Genomic DNA, 17,658 nt, shown 5'->3' on the forward strand with positions numbered 1-17,658 from the left:
TTGATAGTATTTTTCGGAGCTGACAAATTAGCTCATAAAAAATATGACCAGTCTAATTCTTGCAAGTTTGAGAGGTTACCTTCATTTATTAACTCAGTTCATTTTGATTTATCCAATTCGGTACATCTAAAAATTTAGCTAGCCTAAATTGACTACATATAAAAAATCTTATCAAAATAATATTTAAAAGACATTTTTTCTTTAATGTATGTCTCATATAGCCATAATGAAGAAAATAATTATAATCATTTAAATAAATAATTTAAAAAATTAAAGCTTAGTAAAAATTGAACGGACTAATTTCAACCAAATAAGTTTTGGATGAGTTAATGTCTATTTATTAATTTAGTTCAATTTTAAAAATAAAATTAAGGAACGAAAGGTGGACAAACCCACATTGTGAACCATATAATCAAGTTTCAAATCTGATGTTGGCTTTCGTCCACGTAGTAATTAGGTGGCTTGTACGTAGCAGCTTTATCTTTATGTGAGTTGTTTTTTGCGGCCATTGGTCATTGAACACTTGTTTAAGCGCACACACACAAAAAAAAAAAATCAACTAGGACCCATATACACACTATCTGAGTATATCGCTTAAATTAATAGACTAGTTTCCACTTAAATTAAATACCAATATTGGAGTAGTATTTTCTTTGAGTTGCATATAAAGAACTCGTAGAACCAAAACTTAAATATGTGGAAAGTCTCAGTGAGAGGAAAGTTAGCAGCTGCGTTATATTTATTTCTTCATCAATCTGTAAGTACCACTAGCACAATACTTTCTGTTTTCTGGCTTTTTTGTTTGGATTTTGGTTTTGCGTGTTCAAATATATTTGATCTCATATTGATTCTATCTTTTTTAAAATGTAATTTTCATCTGTTCGATCTTCTGTCTTTTTTTGTTCCTCCTACCCCACAGGTCTAATAGGACATTCTTCAACCACTGTTAGCTCCGACATGAATATATATTTGAAAGCAAGATATGTATAGAGCAAATTCCCAACAATGAATGGTAATTCGTAGCATAAGAATTTCAAATAATTAAGCAGCTATAGCATATAGTGTCAAGAGTATTTCACAAGAATGATACAACTTCAAGAGAAAGTAGCCGTAGGTTAGTAATGTTCAAATAATTGAGTTTTTGAACATGATACAACTTCAGGAAAAATAAAAGCATAAGCTCATATAACTCACCCTATTTTTTCTGTCAAGTACAAAATAAATTAATAAGGGAGGCAATGAAAACGCTGAATATATAAAACACAAACCTGAGGGTCAAAGCTCATCTTCAACTTTTATATTACAGTCATACAGATGAGAAATTAATTTTACTGAAACTGCACAATATTGTTAATTATTTTTTAAGACACCTTGACTTTGCTAATTTCATGTAAAACATGATACTAAACACAGGAACCACATAACCTGTGCAGGTTATTCCCTGGTGCCTCTTGCAAGGCTATTTGACAGATACAAACCATAATCACTAGAGAAAATTGAGGGTCACTCTCTGTTGTCCACAATTTGTGTGGGGTGGTGACATCTCATTCACTGTTCCGTTTTTCTTGATCCTAGCCATCTGTATGGACATGTATGCGTACAAATTAGTTAGTTAGAGAAAACATGAAAGAGGTCTAATTTGTGAGAGCAGATTTTGTGAGGTAAGATTTACGGAGTCCTCCAAAAGTTTGTTTTGCTCTCGCAGCAGTTTTTCCTGCAAAAAAGGGTTGTCATGTACAGTCTAATGGAAAATTTAACATGATCTTAATTCATCCTAAAACTATTAAAGGTATCTGATGAGAACTGTTGATTACAGAGCTACGCAGAGCTGTCGTAAACAGGTTGACTATTAACTATGTCGACTTGAAAGAGCGAAGACAATTCTATTTTGATCAAATGAGAAGTGGAGAGTATTAAATCTGGACACTTTTACCAGCCTATCAAGAAACGACTGACAAGGGCAAGAGGATGTTTTACGCCTCTTTATACTCCTTTTCCACAATCTATATTGCTCAGACTTGCCAAAAAAATTATTGCACCCGTGGTGGATCCTCGAAAAGTGTTCTACTTTTGGAGAGGTCCAACCCGCACCTAACGGTATGTCTGAAGACTCTGAGCAACATAGTCCACAATAAGCTACTGCCTGGATTTGATTGACTTTATTAAGCTTATGCATTTTTTTGACATTAACATAGCACTCAAGCACTAGTCCTCAGTTGAAACCAATGATGGTTTGTTCAACCCCGGAAAAGAGGATGAGTTCAACCAGAATTCTATAGCTCTAGGAGATGAAAAGATGCTACTCCCCATGTTTCAATTTGTCCGTTTTACTTTCCTTTATAGTCTATTTAAAAAAGAATATCTCTTTCCTTTTTTACAACTCTTTAAATCCAACTTTCTACATGGCATATTTAAGACCACGAGATTAAAGAGCATTTGGGTATATTCTACATATTTTTAATTTAAGACCACAAGATTCAAAAGTCTTCTTTACTTTCTTAAACTCTGTGCCAAGTCAAAACTCGACAAATAAATTGAAATGGAGGGAGTAGTTTTTTCTTACATATGAATGTTTGAATAAGCTAAAACCTAAATGAAATGCACCTTGATCTGAGAGTCTGCTCAGGAATCAAATCCCTGTTGGTAGACAGATAGACTAAACTCGTGATTTCAGGAAAAACTAGTTTTCAGCATGCAATGGGAAACGAAAACCTACCTTCTCATGAAGACCCTTAACAGATTCAAGCATCAAATGTGTCTGCACAAAACAAAACTATTTAGATTTGCTTCGTTCTGAGGTACTAACTGGAAGGGAAGCATTATTTAAAAAATAAAATGCAAATGCATATAAAAAGCAAAGCAAAAGTAAACAATTACGGTTTCTCACCATTTGGAACGAGCAAGTAAATCATGAAACAAAGCATTAGAACGTATAGAGTTACGAGAGAGGTGAATGAAATCAACATTGAGGTACTCCGGAAAACCCATGACTTTGTGACAGCTTCTAGTATTAGTAAAGCAATTCCGATAGGGCAAGGTTACAGAGGAGTGTAGAAAGACCTTTCTAGATCTGGCTTGTATTAGAGCAGTTTGAAGTTCGTTTTCCAAATGGACAAGATCAGTCACTGCGAGACCATCAGCATTAGTTTCCTCAAGTTGCCTGTCGAATTGAGACGAGGATCAGTGGTATAAGCTTTAAGAAATAAAAATGAAAGTATAAGATCAGTACCTTTCTGTTGTTTGTAACAGTTCTCCCATTGTCATGAACCTTGAGTATTTAGAGTGCTACAAAAAATAAAAGTATGATTATTCCAGATAACATTGAATAGCACCCAAATACGCAATGAGTAGATGATAAGTTAGTAATCTACTGTATTAACTACATGAATGAACAACTACTCAGAGCATGCTTCCAGGAGTTGATGAAAATATTGTGTGTCTAGCATTACTCATTTTAGTCGAGCAACAAGAAGATTTTTAGATAGGTACATTTTAGTTGAATACCAACATGACTTTGATGCACTATGATGAAAGAGTAAGCATCATTAATAATCTTGACCTCCAAGCCCGGGAGGTGGCACACCAAATATATGCACAGACAGTCCACTTATTTCAAGTATCCACAGAGGATTCTGATTCACTTTATAACTTGTTAGCAGTTAACTAATCAAATACCTCTTCCACCAGGATTTCTGCAGAGATCTCTTTTTCTGCTTCAACGTGGCTTTCATATCGTTGAAGGATCCCTGTCAGACTGAAACATATAATGTCAGATATGATTGTTGGTGAGCAAATCAGTTTGTGTAGGTTTAAACTTAGAGTGCTTCAGAAAATTCTCAACATAGTTGATGATGGTCAATCTCTTTGGCCATTAGGCACTAACCATGGAAAATACCCTCTGCATGGATAACAAAAGGGATGCCCCCTTTTAATTAGTAAGGTATAGTTTGTTGCGGTGGTGGAGGGGGTAGGGGGTGCTCCAAAACTAGGGGTCCTAAAAGCAAACCCTATATTATAGACAGGTTTGAGAAAAGGGCAACCCACTATACCGCTAGACTACATGTTAGCACATCGACTGAAAAGCCGTTGTTGCTTGCAGGTCAAAAATCTTTCTTTTGCTTCTCCGACCTGTCTCAATTTTGATTGACTGATATCTCCCTTTGAGCAAGCTCTTGGTTTGCAGTTGTTTGTGTTGTATCTCACGCTTCAGTTTGCATTTTCCGGATAACTGAGACTATTGATTTTTTATTTAAATGTCAGCTCTTATTTATTCATTCATATGAGATTCGTCATCTAATAGGTGTTAATTAATGACTTTAGGAGCGTTAAAATAGATCGGGGCTTCACATTCTACCCCCCTCAAGGGACATTCGCCCTCAAATATAGAATCTAGTCATCTTTGATCTAAGAGAAAGATCTTGAGCCTTGTACTACTCTCCCTTATTCCTTTGGACCCCAAAATTTAACCAAGTGCAAAAATTCCTAAAATTTTCAGCAGAGTTTCCTTTGTAACTGGAGCTATCCAAACAAATTCAATATGTTCAAATATCACAATAGCAACATTTTGCATATCCAGATACACAATGCAACAACACACAACATCACGATAATCCAACATCAATGCAACAACACACAACATCACGATAATCCAACATACACATAAAAGCTACTTCATATTACTATCAATACAAATATAATATAAATTCACAAACTATATCTTTTAAAGCATAAAATGAGCTATGTACTTTGAATTTCCAATATATGTGGATACTTTGTCATCATGTCCTTCTCGGGCTGATAAGTAGCTTCCTCAATTGAATAATGGCTCCACAATACCTTTACCGAAATATTGTTCTTGGTTCAAACGAAACCTCTAAACCTATTTGTCACGTATAGCTATAGGCACCTCTTTATAGGATAGAGCGTTATCAACCACTACCTCCCAAACTGGTATCACATGCCTCGAGTTATGGAGGTGCTTCCTCAACATGAAAACATGAAGTACTAGATGCATAGCCTTGAGTTCTGGTGGCAGAGGTAGTTCATAATTACGAGCCCAATTCTCTTATTGATATCATCAGGCCCAATATATCTCGAACTGAGTTTACCTTTCTTTCCAAAACATATAACCCATTTCATGGGCGACAATTCTAAAAATACATTGTCCCTACATTAAACTCGAGCTCCCAGTGTCGCTTATTTGAATACTTTGAGCTGTTTTGAGCTTTTCCCGAATTAACCTTACCTTTTTCACAGCATCCTAAACTCATTTTGGACCGATGAGTTTTATCTCATAACTAATATGCGAGCGACACCGCCTACCATATAAAGCTTCAAAGGGTGCCTTCTGAATACTTGTCTGATAACTACTTGATCAAAGACAAGTGGTAACTCAAATTTCCTTTAAACTTAAGCACACAAGCTCGTAGCATATCTTCTAAAGTCTAAATCGTCCTCTTGGCCTTCCCGTCTGTCTGTGGGTGAAAAGTCGTGCTCAACTTGAGTACTAAGACCTTCCTAGAAACTTTTCCAAAACTTTATCGTGTTTGAGCACCTTAGTTTGAGATGATGGGTATTGGGGCTATTCACTTTAATATATAACAGGGTATGCTGGAAGCCATGCAAGTAGTCTGGACTAATAATAAGTGTGTGAACTTAGTAGGTCAGTTAATTATCATATCACCCAACTACGATCATATTTTCTCAGTGTCCATGGTAGCCCAATCTCGAAATCCGTATAACTGTGTTTCCATTTGCATTGTGGAAATTCATGTGTTCTGAGCTAAACCACAAGTGGTAGTTGCTTGAATGAATCCTGTGTGAAAATATACGTTTGGGGCATTTAGCCTAAAATTTAGCTCTATCCTCTTACATGCTTCCCCAACCCTGAAAGTTAAGTATATCCTCTTACGTACTTCGCCAACAACTCTTTCCGGTTTTGGTATATTTTGGTGGTTCCTGAACGTATACAATACTTGAAACTATGGAATATCATGATCACATCTCTAAATCGATCTTACATTCACGATAGTGAGTGAGATGATGACATATCTCTGGACCCATTTTCTGAACTCAGTTGAGTACAGACCTTTATACTATTTTTCTTTCACCCTCTCTACTAATATAGCTCATCGTTCTGTAAATATATGGAGGACTTTCCAGACAACTCTATACTATTATGCCTTAGCGATATATTAGAACTTTGACTTGATTTACCGCCCAAAGGCATTAATAGATATTCACTTGAATTCTTATGTACTGAAATTTCAAGTAAGTAACTGAATAACTAGGTACTGGTAATACTGAATATCTGGAAATTTAAATCTGAAATGTAGTATACTGGTAAATAAGGAAAACTGATAACTGTACCGCAACATGTAAAAGTTGATAGATGCTTCTGGTACTTCCTACTAGGGGGTTATACTTTAGTTTGTAATAAATGCGTCCAATAACTTTAAGGCGACAATTCTTTTCACCAAGGAATTGGGGCTTAGAGCTATGAGCTATAATGTAGAGGTCGGAGGTAGAGACAATCTAAAATTTTAAGTCAGTAAATGTAATGAACTCACTTTGTGACAGTGGGACTTAAATACTCATAAATATAGTACTCACTCTGGTTCAAAAAGAGTGTCCACTTACAAAATCAAGAAAGAATTAACCTTATTTTTCTCAAGGACTATTGTTAGGGTAAACTCACGGTGTCTCATTCTAAAACTTCAATGTCATCGGCCTCATACTAGATTGCACATATGTAATAATCCATAGGGTTTTACTGCGTTTACCTTTCATATTCTTACATGACCACACATAACTTCTTTGACTTAGCTGAGTTGTTTTGCTTTTCTACCTCCCTACGGGTTGTTTCCATTCAATCAAGTCATGGACTTATTTAAAAATTTAGACCTTCGTTCTACACATCCAAAGTCCTCACATGCAGTCACAACAACATCATACCCAGTGAAATCCCATAAGTGGGGTCTGGGGAGATTAGAGTGTATCCAAACCTTACCCCTACCTTGGGAGGTAGAGAGGATGTTTTGGGTAGACCCTCGGCTCAAAATACAGCAAGAACACATCAGGTCAAATATGAAAAAAGAGCAATGGCTACAACAAAACAACATGCTAAGCGAAAAACAAAAGACAGTACTGAAGAAACTTCAGTCATGTGTTTTAAAAGAAGCTTCAGGTTGGGTTATTGAAGTTTGGCCCAAATAAATAAAATTTGGGCCTCTACTTGCATCTTTTCAATGTTCCGTGTTTGGCTAGAGCCACAGGATTTGTAAATGAAAGGTTGTTGTGTTCCGCTTCTTTACCTTTTATGTTTTCCTTGATATTTGTTGACCAAAACCTGGTCCCCTTTCTCTTGTCCGATGTGAAATCTTATCGGAGAGTTGTTCCATATCTAAGTTCTGAAGAGAAGTCCTTCGTCCTCGATAGGTACTTCCTTCGGGATAGATGTTCCGTCTCCATGATTTTGATTCTGGCCCATTTGAGATGATTTCTTAGTTGCGTCCTTCCTCTGTTTCTAACTAGCCACATGAAAAGTCTCTTATGGCCTTGAAGTTCTTTTGCGACCAAAAATAAAGTGGGGAGCCAACGTTTCTAGCCCATGCCGAATTAGCTTTTTTTCTTTGATAGCTCCAAATGTAGGGTTCCACCATTGGAACCTGATGCGCAGGTGCTTCCGGAGCCATTCTCCATTATCACTTGATCTACTGCAACTTTCGAAGCAAACTCAAATATGAACGGGCTATTTCCCATTTCATAAAATATTCAGCCCAAAGGTTTGCTTCCAAAGGTTAGAAACATCTTCTAATCTCCGAGAGGGTTGGTGTTATGACAGCCTTCAAATTGACAACCAAACTCCTATTAAGAACTTCATTGTGGTTGTTACAACCATCATTAATGCAGATTACTCCCCCCTTCAATGTGGCACATCATTAATGCAGATTACTCCCCCCTTCAATGTGGCACATCATTAATGCAGATTACTCCCCCCTTCAATGTGGCATCTGCATTAAATGAGCTCTCTTTTTTGTTAGACCATTTAATACTGCGAAGAGCTTCAGCATAAGGAATGTTCTTGTCAGTTAATCTAGGTTTCATTTCTCATTCTTGTGGGCGTTAATAAAGCTTTTCACCTTTTCTGCAATGGACTTCCAGCTTGAGTTGAAGGCTATCTCAGGGATTATCATCATTGATCTCCTTGTGCCTTTCACATTAATGATGTTAATGTATCGACCAATCTTATTGAAATTCCTTGCACAATAAGTTTAAGAGAAACTTTCTCTCCTTGTGCGTTTCACATTAATGATATTAATGTACCGGCCAATCTTATTGAAATTCCTTGCACGATAAGTTTGAGAGAAACTTTCTCTCCTTGTGCGTTTCACATTAATGATGTTAATGTACCGGCCAATCTTATTGAAATTCCTTGCACGATAAGTTTGAGAGAAACTTTCTCTCATCTTCCACGTTCTCACTGAACTCCCCTTGGACAAAGAGGTTTTTTTCAGTCGTTGGACTAACCATACCATCGTCCTCCTGGTAAACTGAGCTCTTGTGATGGGGTTCCCACTCCTTTTAGTCAACTCATACTAGTCGCCGGTGCACTTGAAGCTCTTGAAACATCAAGAGATTTGAAACTCATAGAAAAATAAATGATGTCTTCTTCCATCAGATCTATGGAAAATGGGTGTCAAAAGAAAGAGGAGAAAGAAATAGAGAAGAGAAATGGGGGAGAGAGAATATAAAGAAAGGAGAGGGCTTGATTCCGGTAATCAGAAGGATCACCGAAGGGGAAGAAGGGATCGAAAAAAGAGCTAGGTCATATTCTTGGGAATGTGCCTGGGAGAATTTTGGATCACTTTTTTGTTTTATTGTGTTTTATGTCCTCATGAAAAACCTAGCACTCATAACCTCTATAATCTCATTTAAAATATAGCGCTCATGGCTCGGTGTCCATCGGCTTTAAGCATGCCTGCTATTGGACTTAACACGTGCAATACATCTCATTTAATATAATTCATAGGATACTCACCCCAACCTTGAATGATTTTCTTTTCTTTGGCCAATTGGTCCTTGTTCATTCTTGAAATCCCATTTTAGAACTTTGGGGCTACACACTTTCTTATTCAAACCTTAACCTTTGTGTTCCATGGTTTATATCTTGTTTGATCTTATCTCGAGGACGCCACAATGACTATCCACCCTATGCAACCAACATTTAACATCCTATCCATCATCATGCCGAGAGTATGCCGAAAACAGTCTCTCTATCTTCCAAGGTAGGAGTAAGGTTTGCGTACACTCTACCCTTCCAGACCCCACTTTATGGGATATCATCGGGTATGTTGTTGTTCATGGTTATCAACTCTTCTTGAGTCGTGATACAATTCTTATAGAATTTGGTGATATCATCATCTCATCTTCCTTTACAACAAGCCCGTGACATTTAACTGAGGATTTTGGGTTGTCACAACCTTATTTCAGGGCACATATCATCTAGTTCTCATTTTGAGGTTCAATTGAGATCACTTTAATTATATTTCAAGCAGTTTACTACTTAAACGTTTAGCCTTCTGATCGAGTTATGTATGCCAATATTCGTGAGACTAAAAGGAATAGGATACATATTCACACTTTTAAGCTTTAAAGCATGATTTAAGAATAAAAAAAAGGAGAACTCTCCTAACATGCCCAATAACCTCCCAGATATTAGTATGCATAACACGTTAGACTCTACTAGACACGGCTAATGACTTCCTATTTATAGATATACTTTACACAGTACATACTACACATTTTTCATTGGACACTAAATATAATACCATATACATGAACTATCAAACACTTGGACAAGGCATGAGACAACAAGGTCTCACTCATTGGGTTGAGATGTCAAGATAGCACCTCATGTTATGTTTTACAAATGATTCAAGAATGATGAGTATGTCTATGTTATAAATCATGATTTTAACTTATGATTACAAACCCCAAGTTATTATGTCATGTTTAAATGCGCTATAATGGCCGTCCATAAGTACCCATATTGATTTAAAAATGATGTTTAAGGGCCGTAAGAGCCAAGCTATGAGATGAAAGATATATAGCACACACCAAACATTAACTGCTTTTGTTGGACAATATAAGGCTACATAATGGTAATACACATATACTTTGAAACGAAAGCTGGCACATGCCAAACATTAATTGGTTTCCCAACGATATAAGGCCAACATAATGGTAATACACATATACTTGCACTATTGAAGTGAGGTATGACAAACTAGCTTGTTACAATTAGTTTGTCATATGATCATAAAGGACGCCATTCAATAAGCTGGGCAAATGTCAATTCAAAGGTGTGTTCATAGAGTACAAAGTCCGATATGTAAACTATTGTTGATCGTTCACGGGACATTTGGCCTCTACAACTCTTATCGAGACATAAGATCTAATAGTTTTTACTAGTGAAGATTGTGGGGCATTCAATGAAAGACTGTTGTTTGCCAAGTGATGTCCCCGGACCTACACCTACACCTAGAAGGTCATTCACTAGTAGAAAAGCAAATGTGCTACAAGTACTTGAAATACCTTTGATGAAGTGAAAAGTGTTGATCCTTTAGAGAATTCCATCTTATGCTACACACTATTGAAATAGAAGATTGGGAAACAGAGCTTGGAGTTGATCCGGAAAGCCTTGGACATCAGGCTTTAGCTGCATATTTTGTGCTCCAAGTAGACTACCATGATTGCGGGATGCAAACCATCATCACGAGGAATTGGGAGCTCGTAGGGCATCACAATTACAATGTTACTGTTGTGAATGAGGAAGACTCCTAGTTGACTTTCCTATACTAGAGCATTGCGAATGCGGAACACTACTGAGCACGAATGCAGAGAAGGACCATCCAGCACCATATTGCAATAGCGATACATTTGACCGCAATAACCCTAAACTAAAGGAATAGGTCATGTTCGTTCAGTTTGAGGGAAAATTACATAGTTAACTGGTTATTCCATCAAATTTTGTAGTTTATCCTTAAGAGCTGGAGGTTCCTTGTGTGAAACTTAAATGTTGAAGAACGTATACTATGGATAAGGAATAGTGAAGATTGTGCTGCATCTAGGGGTTGCAAATTGACTATTTGGACTGTGTTTGAGCAGGGTAAAATGAGCTGACTTAATAAATGTGTCATTGCCAAACCCTACGTAGAGTTTACTTGGGCTAAACTGGGTTGGGTCAAAATGAGCTAAACAATGAGTTGTAACCCAACCCGCCCATCTGACCCAAATATTTGCAATATTCTCAAATTTTATACAGAGCATAGATAAATATTCTCACATATATCAGTGATTTTTATTTTTAGTTTTGTAATCCTCATTCTTGGATGTTTTATGATGATGAAATTTTTTCTCGTTCTTTCCCTGTTACTTGTTGTATTATGTTGAAATAAATTCCAATTCATGCCTAAAGATTTCTTTTGTCAATTTAGATTTAGAACTGTATCTGGCAGTTCTTTATCTTATAATACTAATAAAAATCAGGAAAATAAAAAGTAATAGAAAATTAGAACTCTTGGTAAAATTGCATAAACATTTTAGCTTGAAATAATTAGGCAACACGACCTAGAAAAATTATCTAAACAAAATGAATAATTGGGAAGTGTCAATGAACATTTAGAAAATGTAAAAGGGCAACTGCTATTCACTCGGTCAGTTTGGGCTTAAATTATGGTCTGACCTGGGCTACTGCAAATAAATGGCTTAAGTTGGGTTTTGCACAAACTTGATCATTAATGTATATCATGCTCAACCCATTAAAACCTGAAGGATTGGGAGGATCAAATGGGTTTGGATTGATTTTGTCACCTCTAACAACAATATAGCTTTTCAAAAATGGCTAATGACACTCTGGGCCCTATCTTAGGGTTATTTAAGGCACTTTATGTAATAATTTAGCCTTAGTATCTAGCTTATTTTGATTAACTTGTTACGACTTTGGAGATTTAACTTGTGAGATTTGAGAGTGATCTTGGATTTTCAAGAAGTTAGCTTTAGGTGCTTATTTGATTGTAGTTTAAGTGATTCAGATTTCTAATTCTAATTATTACTACTATTTATTAGATATTGTGTCAAGCTTTCTATCTTTTACTTGCTTTTTTAGATTAGTTGTTCAGCTTCGATCATTTATGTTATCACTTTGGTATCAAAGCTTGGACTAGTGTATATTTTTACACACATTGTCTAGTTCAAATTCGATAATCACAAATATTATTTGGAAACATTTTTAAGAGCTCAACGTTTAGAGTTGATTGAAGTCCATCTTTAATCGAATTTGGGTTGAAAATTTGTACTTGCACTTTCCCACAACGAATTGAAGCTGACACCCACGCGAACTTCCCCAATCGATTGCAACTGTGAAAGTTCAACCTTCAAGGGCTATTTGAAGCATTTGCTATGAAAAATTTGTAGCCACAACCAGTATTTAAGTTTGGGCAACCAAATCCAACCATGATGACAAAAATACATCTATGGCCACGAAGCAATAGAGATCCGGAATCATAACGAACTTTCCACAATCATAACGAACTTTCCACAATAGCAAAAAGATAATTCCAGCAAATTCTGTGATCGCAACAGCCGAACCACGATAGCGCAAGGTGCATCAAATAACCTACACTAGAAATTTGCAATTCAACACATTGTCTTGTTTTCAAATTTAGGATTTGTCACTCCTTTTCAATTTCTTCGGTTATTCTAAGGTAGTTAACATTTAATAATTTGTTCTACTTATCTTTTAACTAGTTCTTGAGCGTTATTGCTCTTTTTCGTACTAATTTTACTTAATATTTTTTATGTTTATTTTCGTTTGGATTTATTGTTTCAAGTCGGATTTAGCTTTAAATTTTTCGTTCTTGCTTAAACATAAACTCAATATGAACTTAATATGAAGCTTGGGGCTTGAATTTGGAGGCAATTTTGAGATTTTACCATTTGAGCGGAAAAGGCTTAAGTCGTCGATCTTCTTACAATGGAGCTAGTGAGAGAAAGCTTAAGTCGTTGTGTCGTGCTCATGATCCTAGTGCCAAAGAAGGATGGAATTTGGCTAATGTGTGTTGATCATATAGCTATAGCCAAAATCATAGTAAAGTATCGTCACCCTATACCTAAGCTTAATGATTTACTTGATAAGTCGAGCTCTTCTAACATCTCTTCAAAAAATTGACTTGACAAGTGGATACCATTGAATTAGGATGAAACCTGGTGATGAGTGGAAAATTACCTTCAAAATAAAATTTGATATGTATAAAAAGTTGGTAATGTATTTTTGGCTCTGTAGTGTACCTAGCACTTTTATGCGTCTTATGAACCATGGGATGAAACTTTTCATTAGCTAGTTTGTTGTTGTGCACCTCGATGATATTTTGATGTATTTTAGATCAATTGCAGAACATGTTGAGCATAATAGGTACATTTTTTAATTTTTTTTTTTTTAAGAAGTTTTATGCTAATTTGAAAAAAAGAGTACCTTTTGTATGGAAAATGAAAATAGAAACACCAATTGATTTTTTTTTTTACACAAAAAGTTTGAAATATAGAAAACAATTCAGAACAATCTTTCATTATAAAAATTTATGTACACCTTGAGTAATCATTAATGAAACTAATAAAATATCTAAAATTCTAAAATCTAATGTGTAACTCAGATCTCAAACACCAAAATAAATTAAATGAAAAAGGCACTTTGCACGATTATTAAAACTACGTGTAAAAGTAGTCTAAGTGTGCTTCCTAAATTGACACGGTTCACAAATCTAACTTACACGTAAAATTTTCAACAATGGAATTTTCTCTTCCTACCTGTTGTTGGCTTTACCAAGATCTGATACCACGTGAAACGGAAACTAAGAGAAAGCTCAGTTTGATTATTCCTCAAGCTATTGAGATTTAAATAACTATATTTACATGATCTAAAAAGAAAGGAAATAACTACCTAATTAACTATGAGAAAATTAAGCCACCTATATTTACATATATTCTAGAATATTCACAAGAATTCTAATAGTTTGTTTACTCTCGTTCCTATTCCCAATGCATTTGGTTTTGACATTTTCATGCTTTATTGCTTATCTACCTAGAACAAAATTGGAAGCGAGAAAATTTTGTGTTAGTTGATATATTTTTCAAGATAGCTCGTTTCATACCATGTCATAAATGTGATGATGTAACCGATGCTCTTGATTTATTCAATACGTTTGTGCTTAAATTGCATAGCGACTACCAAAGCAAATAAAGAAAGATGATGATGTTGAACTCGGAGATTGAGTTTGAATTCACTTAAGGAGGAAAGGTTCCTATAAAGAAGAAAAAACAAGGTTATTTTAATGTTAGTTGTTAAAAAAAAACAAGCTTCAACCACGGCAAGAAGGCCTCTTCCAAATTATTGAGCACATTAATTACAAGGCTTATAGGATTGATCGTCCCAATGGTTTTCTCGTGCATGATATGTTCAATGTCAATGATTTGTCTACTTCTGATGTAAATAATAAGAAATTTAAGAATGAATTTCTAATGATGGGAGGATGATGACCCCAAACCTACACCTACAACGCCATTCACAAAGGAGCTACTATTTATTGGAACGGTAGGAAGATCGAGAAATAGAGCTTAGAGATAATTGGGAAGCCTTGGACAATAAGCTTCAACTGTAGAGTTTGTGCTTCAGTTACTACTGCGGTCATGGGACACGGGTCGTGATCACGAGAAACTGGGAGCTTCGAGGCATCAGAGCGTTACAGACGCAGAGAAGGATTTTTGAGTTAACTTTCTAGCACAAGAGCATTGCGAACGTGGAACACTGAGTGTGAACGTGGAGGACCTTCCTAGACCATCTCGCGACAGAGGTAAAGACTGGCCAGCAATTGAACTTTCCAAAAGTGGATAATGATACTTTCGTATTTTTAGAGTTACTTTGGGTACAACAACAAAATACCCAGTGTATCTCATAAATGGGGTTTGAGAGGAGTAGAGTCTACGCAGACAGAGACGGATCCAGGATTTAAAGCTTGTGGGTTCCCAGCTAGCAGTGTCTGTTGTTATTGGGTTCTCAGCTAAAATTTCTTATATATTTGAAGGTTTTCACATTATAAATACAAAGTTCGGATAAAAGTTGTGGGTTCCCGTGAACCCACACCCAATGGTGTGGATCTGCCCCTGTACGCAAAGCTTACCCCTACCTTGGGAGGTAGAGTTGTTGTTTCCAAGAGACCCTTGGCTCAAGAAAAAATATGACAAAAAAAGATCAGATAATAATACTTTTAATACGAAAGTAAAGAAGCCACGACAAAATACTACATATAAGCATTATGAAGAAAAGTAACAGTTACTACAGAAAACTAATACGATAATCGAAGTATAAGAGACAACAGATAGTAACAGAAAACCGAAGGACAAGAAACTACAAAGATAGTATCACACCTACTAGAATGGAAGGATACACGAGACAACACTCTACTACCTATTAACCTTCTATCATAATCCGCGTCTTCGATAACCTCCTATCTAAGGTCATGTCCTCAGTAAACTGCAACTGTGCCATGTCCTATTTAATCACTCCTTCCAAATACTTCTTCGCCTTACCTCTACTCTCCTGAAACCATTAATAGCCAACCTCTCACACTTCCGTACTGGAGCCTCCGTGCATCTCCTCTGTACATGCTTTTAATATTTCAACCTCGCTTCCCGCATCTTGTCCTCCACTGATGTCATTCCCACCTTGTTCCGGATAACTTCGTTTCCAATCCTATCTTTTCTAGTATACCCACACATCCATCACAACATCCTCATTATACAACATAGTAGGTCTAACTACCGCTCTATAGAGCTTGCCTTTGTTTTGGCGCCACCTTCTTATCACATAGGACTCTGTAGGCGAGCTTTCATTTCACCCACCCTACCCCAATACGGTGTGTGACATCATCATCGATTGCTAATTTCCTTGGATAATGGATCCAAGGTACTTAAAACTTCCTCGCTTTTGTATGGCCTATGTCTGAAGCCCCACTTCCACACCCACCTCATGCTCTACATCACTAAACTTGCACTTCAAGTATTCCGTCTTGGTTCAGCTCAACTTAAATCCTTTGGTCGCCAAACCTCCAGCTTAACATTAACTCCCCCGCGGATCTATTTATGTATTAACTTAGCCTTAGTATAAATACTTTAAACCCTAGCTTGTCTTAACTAGCTTGTTATGAACTTGGAGATTGACTTGCGAGATTTGAAGTTAGACCTTGGAGTTGCTTTTGAATGTGGCTTAGGATTTGCAAGAGATTAGCTTCCTCGTACAAATTCTAGTTGTTATAGGTGCTTGTTCAATTGTATTAGGCGTGATTAATTAGGATTTCTATATCTCGTTATTACTATTGGTTTATCAAATATTGTCTGTAGCTTTTTACCTTTCACTTACTTTCTTAGATTAATATTTCAATTCCAATCTTATTTGTCATCGCCATATAGTTGAAAAATCAATAAGGTTAAATGTAGATATGTATTAAAAATTGATTTAACTTTCAAATTAGTCGGATGCGTGTATTCCCAATCGTATTATGTAGTAGATCCTTGCATATCGCATGCATTTAAAAAAAAAAAAAAAAAAAAGTGAACTCCGTTATGCATATCAGGAAGATCAACTCAAGAGATAAATTCCAAAACCTGCACCGCTAAAAATCATTTAGTCAATTAACGTGTCAGCCTACAAACTAGTCTTCCTAACGACTCAACAGTACGTCTCAGATAAGTTATATAATCTAGCTGCTGAATAGGAAATTATTAAATAATAATCACTCAGATTCAAATAAAGTATAGTTCATAAAAATGCAATGAAATGAAAAAACCTGTTAGTGTTGGAGAATTCGTGGAGCCTGCCACTATTGGAGAAGATAACAGCAGCAACATCAACATCGCACAGAGTTGAGAGTGCTTTGGCTTTCTTCAATAAACCTTTTCTCCGTTTACAAAAAGCAACTTGCCTACAGCTTTTCTCTTGGATTCTCTTTATTTCTACCTTCCTTCGCCCCATTTTTGTTTTCTCCTAAGCAAAAGTCTCACTGAATATGAAGCCCTAATTTTTCTTATAGTTTATAGTTGGCATTTTTGTTGTTTTACTCGTATGCGCTCTCCACTTCAAATATCTTGGGTCCCTTTCCCTTTTTTTTTTTTTTTTTTTTTTAATTTTCCATTTCAGATGCTCGCTGTTTTTACTTATGTAGGTAATAATTGGGTCGAAGTCCAATGGCAATGGACAACTCAAAAGGGGGAAAATAAGATGTCTATCAGCCAAGTTGGCTGAATACGTGGCAATGAATTGAGAGAGCAACACTAGGCCATTGACGGGTCGTTTGGCACGTGGAGAATACTATTCCGGGGTTATTATTCTTGGACTAATCCAACTTGGAAGGTGCTATAAAATAATACTTCCTTCATCCCAAAAAAGATTATTTTAATTTGAATTGACACGAAATTTAAGAAATAAAAAAAACTTTTAAAATGTGTGGTCCAAAAATAAGTTTTACATATTTGTATGACTGTAAATCATCTCATAAAATTAAATTATTTTTTAATATAGAAATATATCAATTTTTTTTGAACAAA

The 17,658-nt window shown here is 36.0% G+C and overlaps 2 protein-coding genes and 1 long non-coding RNA gene across 3 annotated transcripts in view; 1 reads left to right on the top strand and 2 right to left on the bottom strand.

Moving 5' to 3' along the window:
* The window catches only part of LOC132603983 (agamous-like MADS-box protein AGL27), a 107,441-nt gene that overhangs the window by 5,975 nt on the left and 83,808 nt on the right, over positions 1-17,658 (bottom strand). The gene's annotated exons all lie outside the window — the stretch shown is intronic.
* On the top strand, positions 556-1,813 carry LOC132603985 (uncharacterized). The gene is made up of 2 exons (XR_009568604.1): positions 556-757; positions 1,434-1,813. It is a non-coding gene; the product is annotated as an uncharacterized LOC132603985 (long non-coding RNA).
* Positions 1,240-17,264, bottom strand: LOC132603984 (agamous-like MADS-box protein AGL27). Its single transcript, XM_060317288.1, has 7 exons — positions 16,902-17,264; positions 3,676-3,754; positions 3,230-3,285; positions 3,061-3,160; positions 2,717-2,758; positions 1,673-1,714; positions 1,240-1,579 (listed from the first exon to the last, which is right to left on the bottom strand). Exons 1-7 carry the CDS (start codon positions 17,084-17,086, stop codon positions 1,487-1,489), a joined length of 597 nt encoding a protein of 198 aa, XP_060173271.1. The 5' UTR covers positions 17,087-17,264; the 3' UTR covers positions 1,240-1,486.

The sequence above is a fragment of the Lycium barbarum genome, chromosome 7 (genome assembly GCF_019175385.1).
Source record: "Lycium barbarum isolate Lr01 chromosome 7, ASM1917538v2, whole genome shotgun sequence".
Classification (NCBI taxonomy): Eukaryota; Viridiplantae; Streptophyta; class Magnoliopsida; order Solanales; family Solanaceae; genus Lycium; species Lycium barbarum.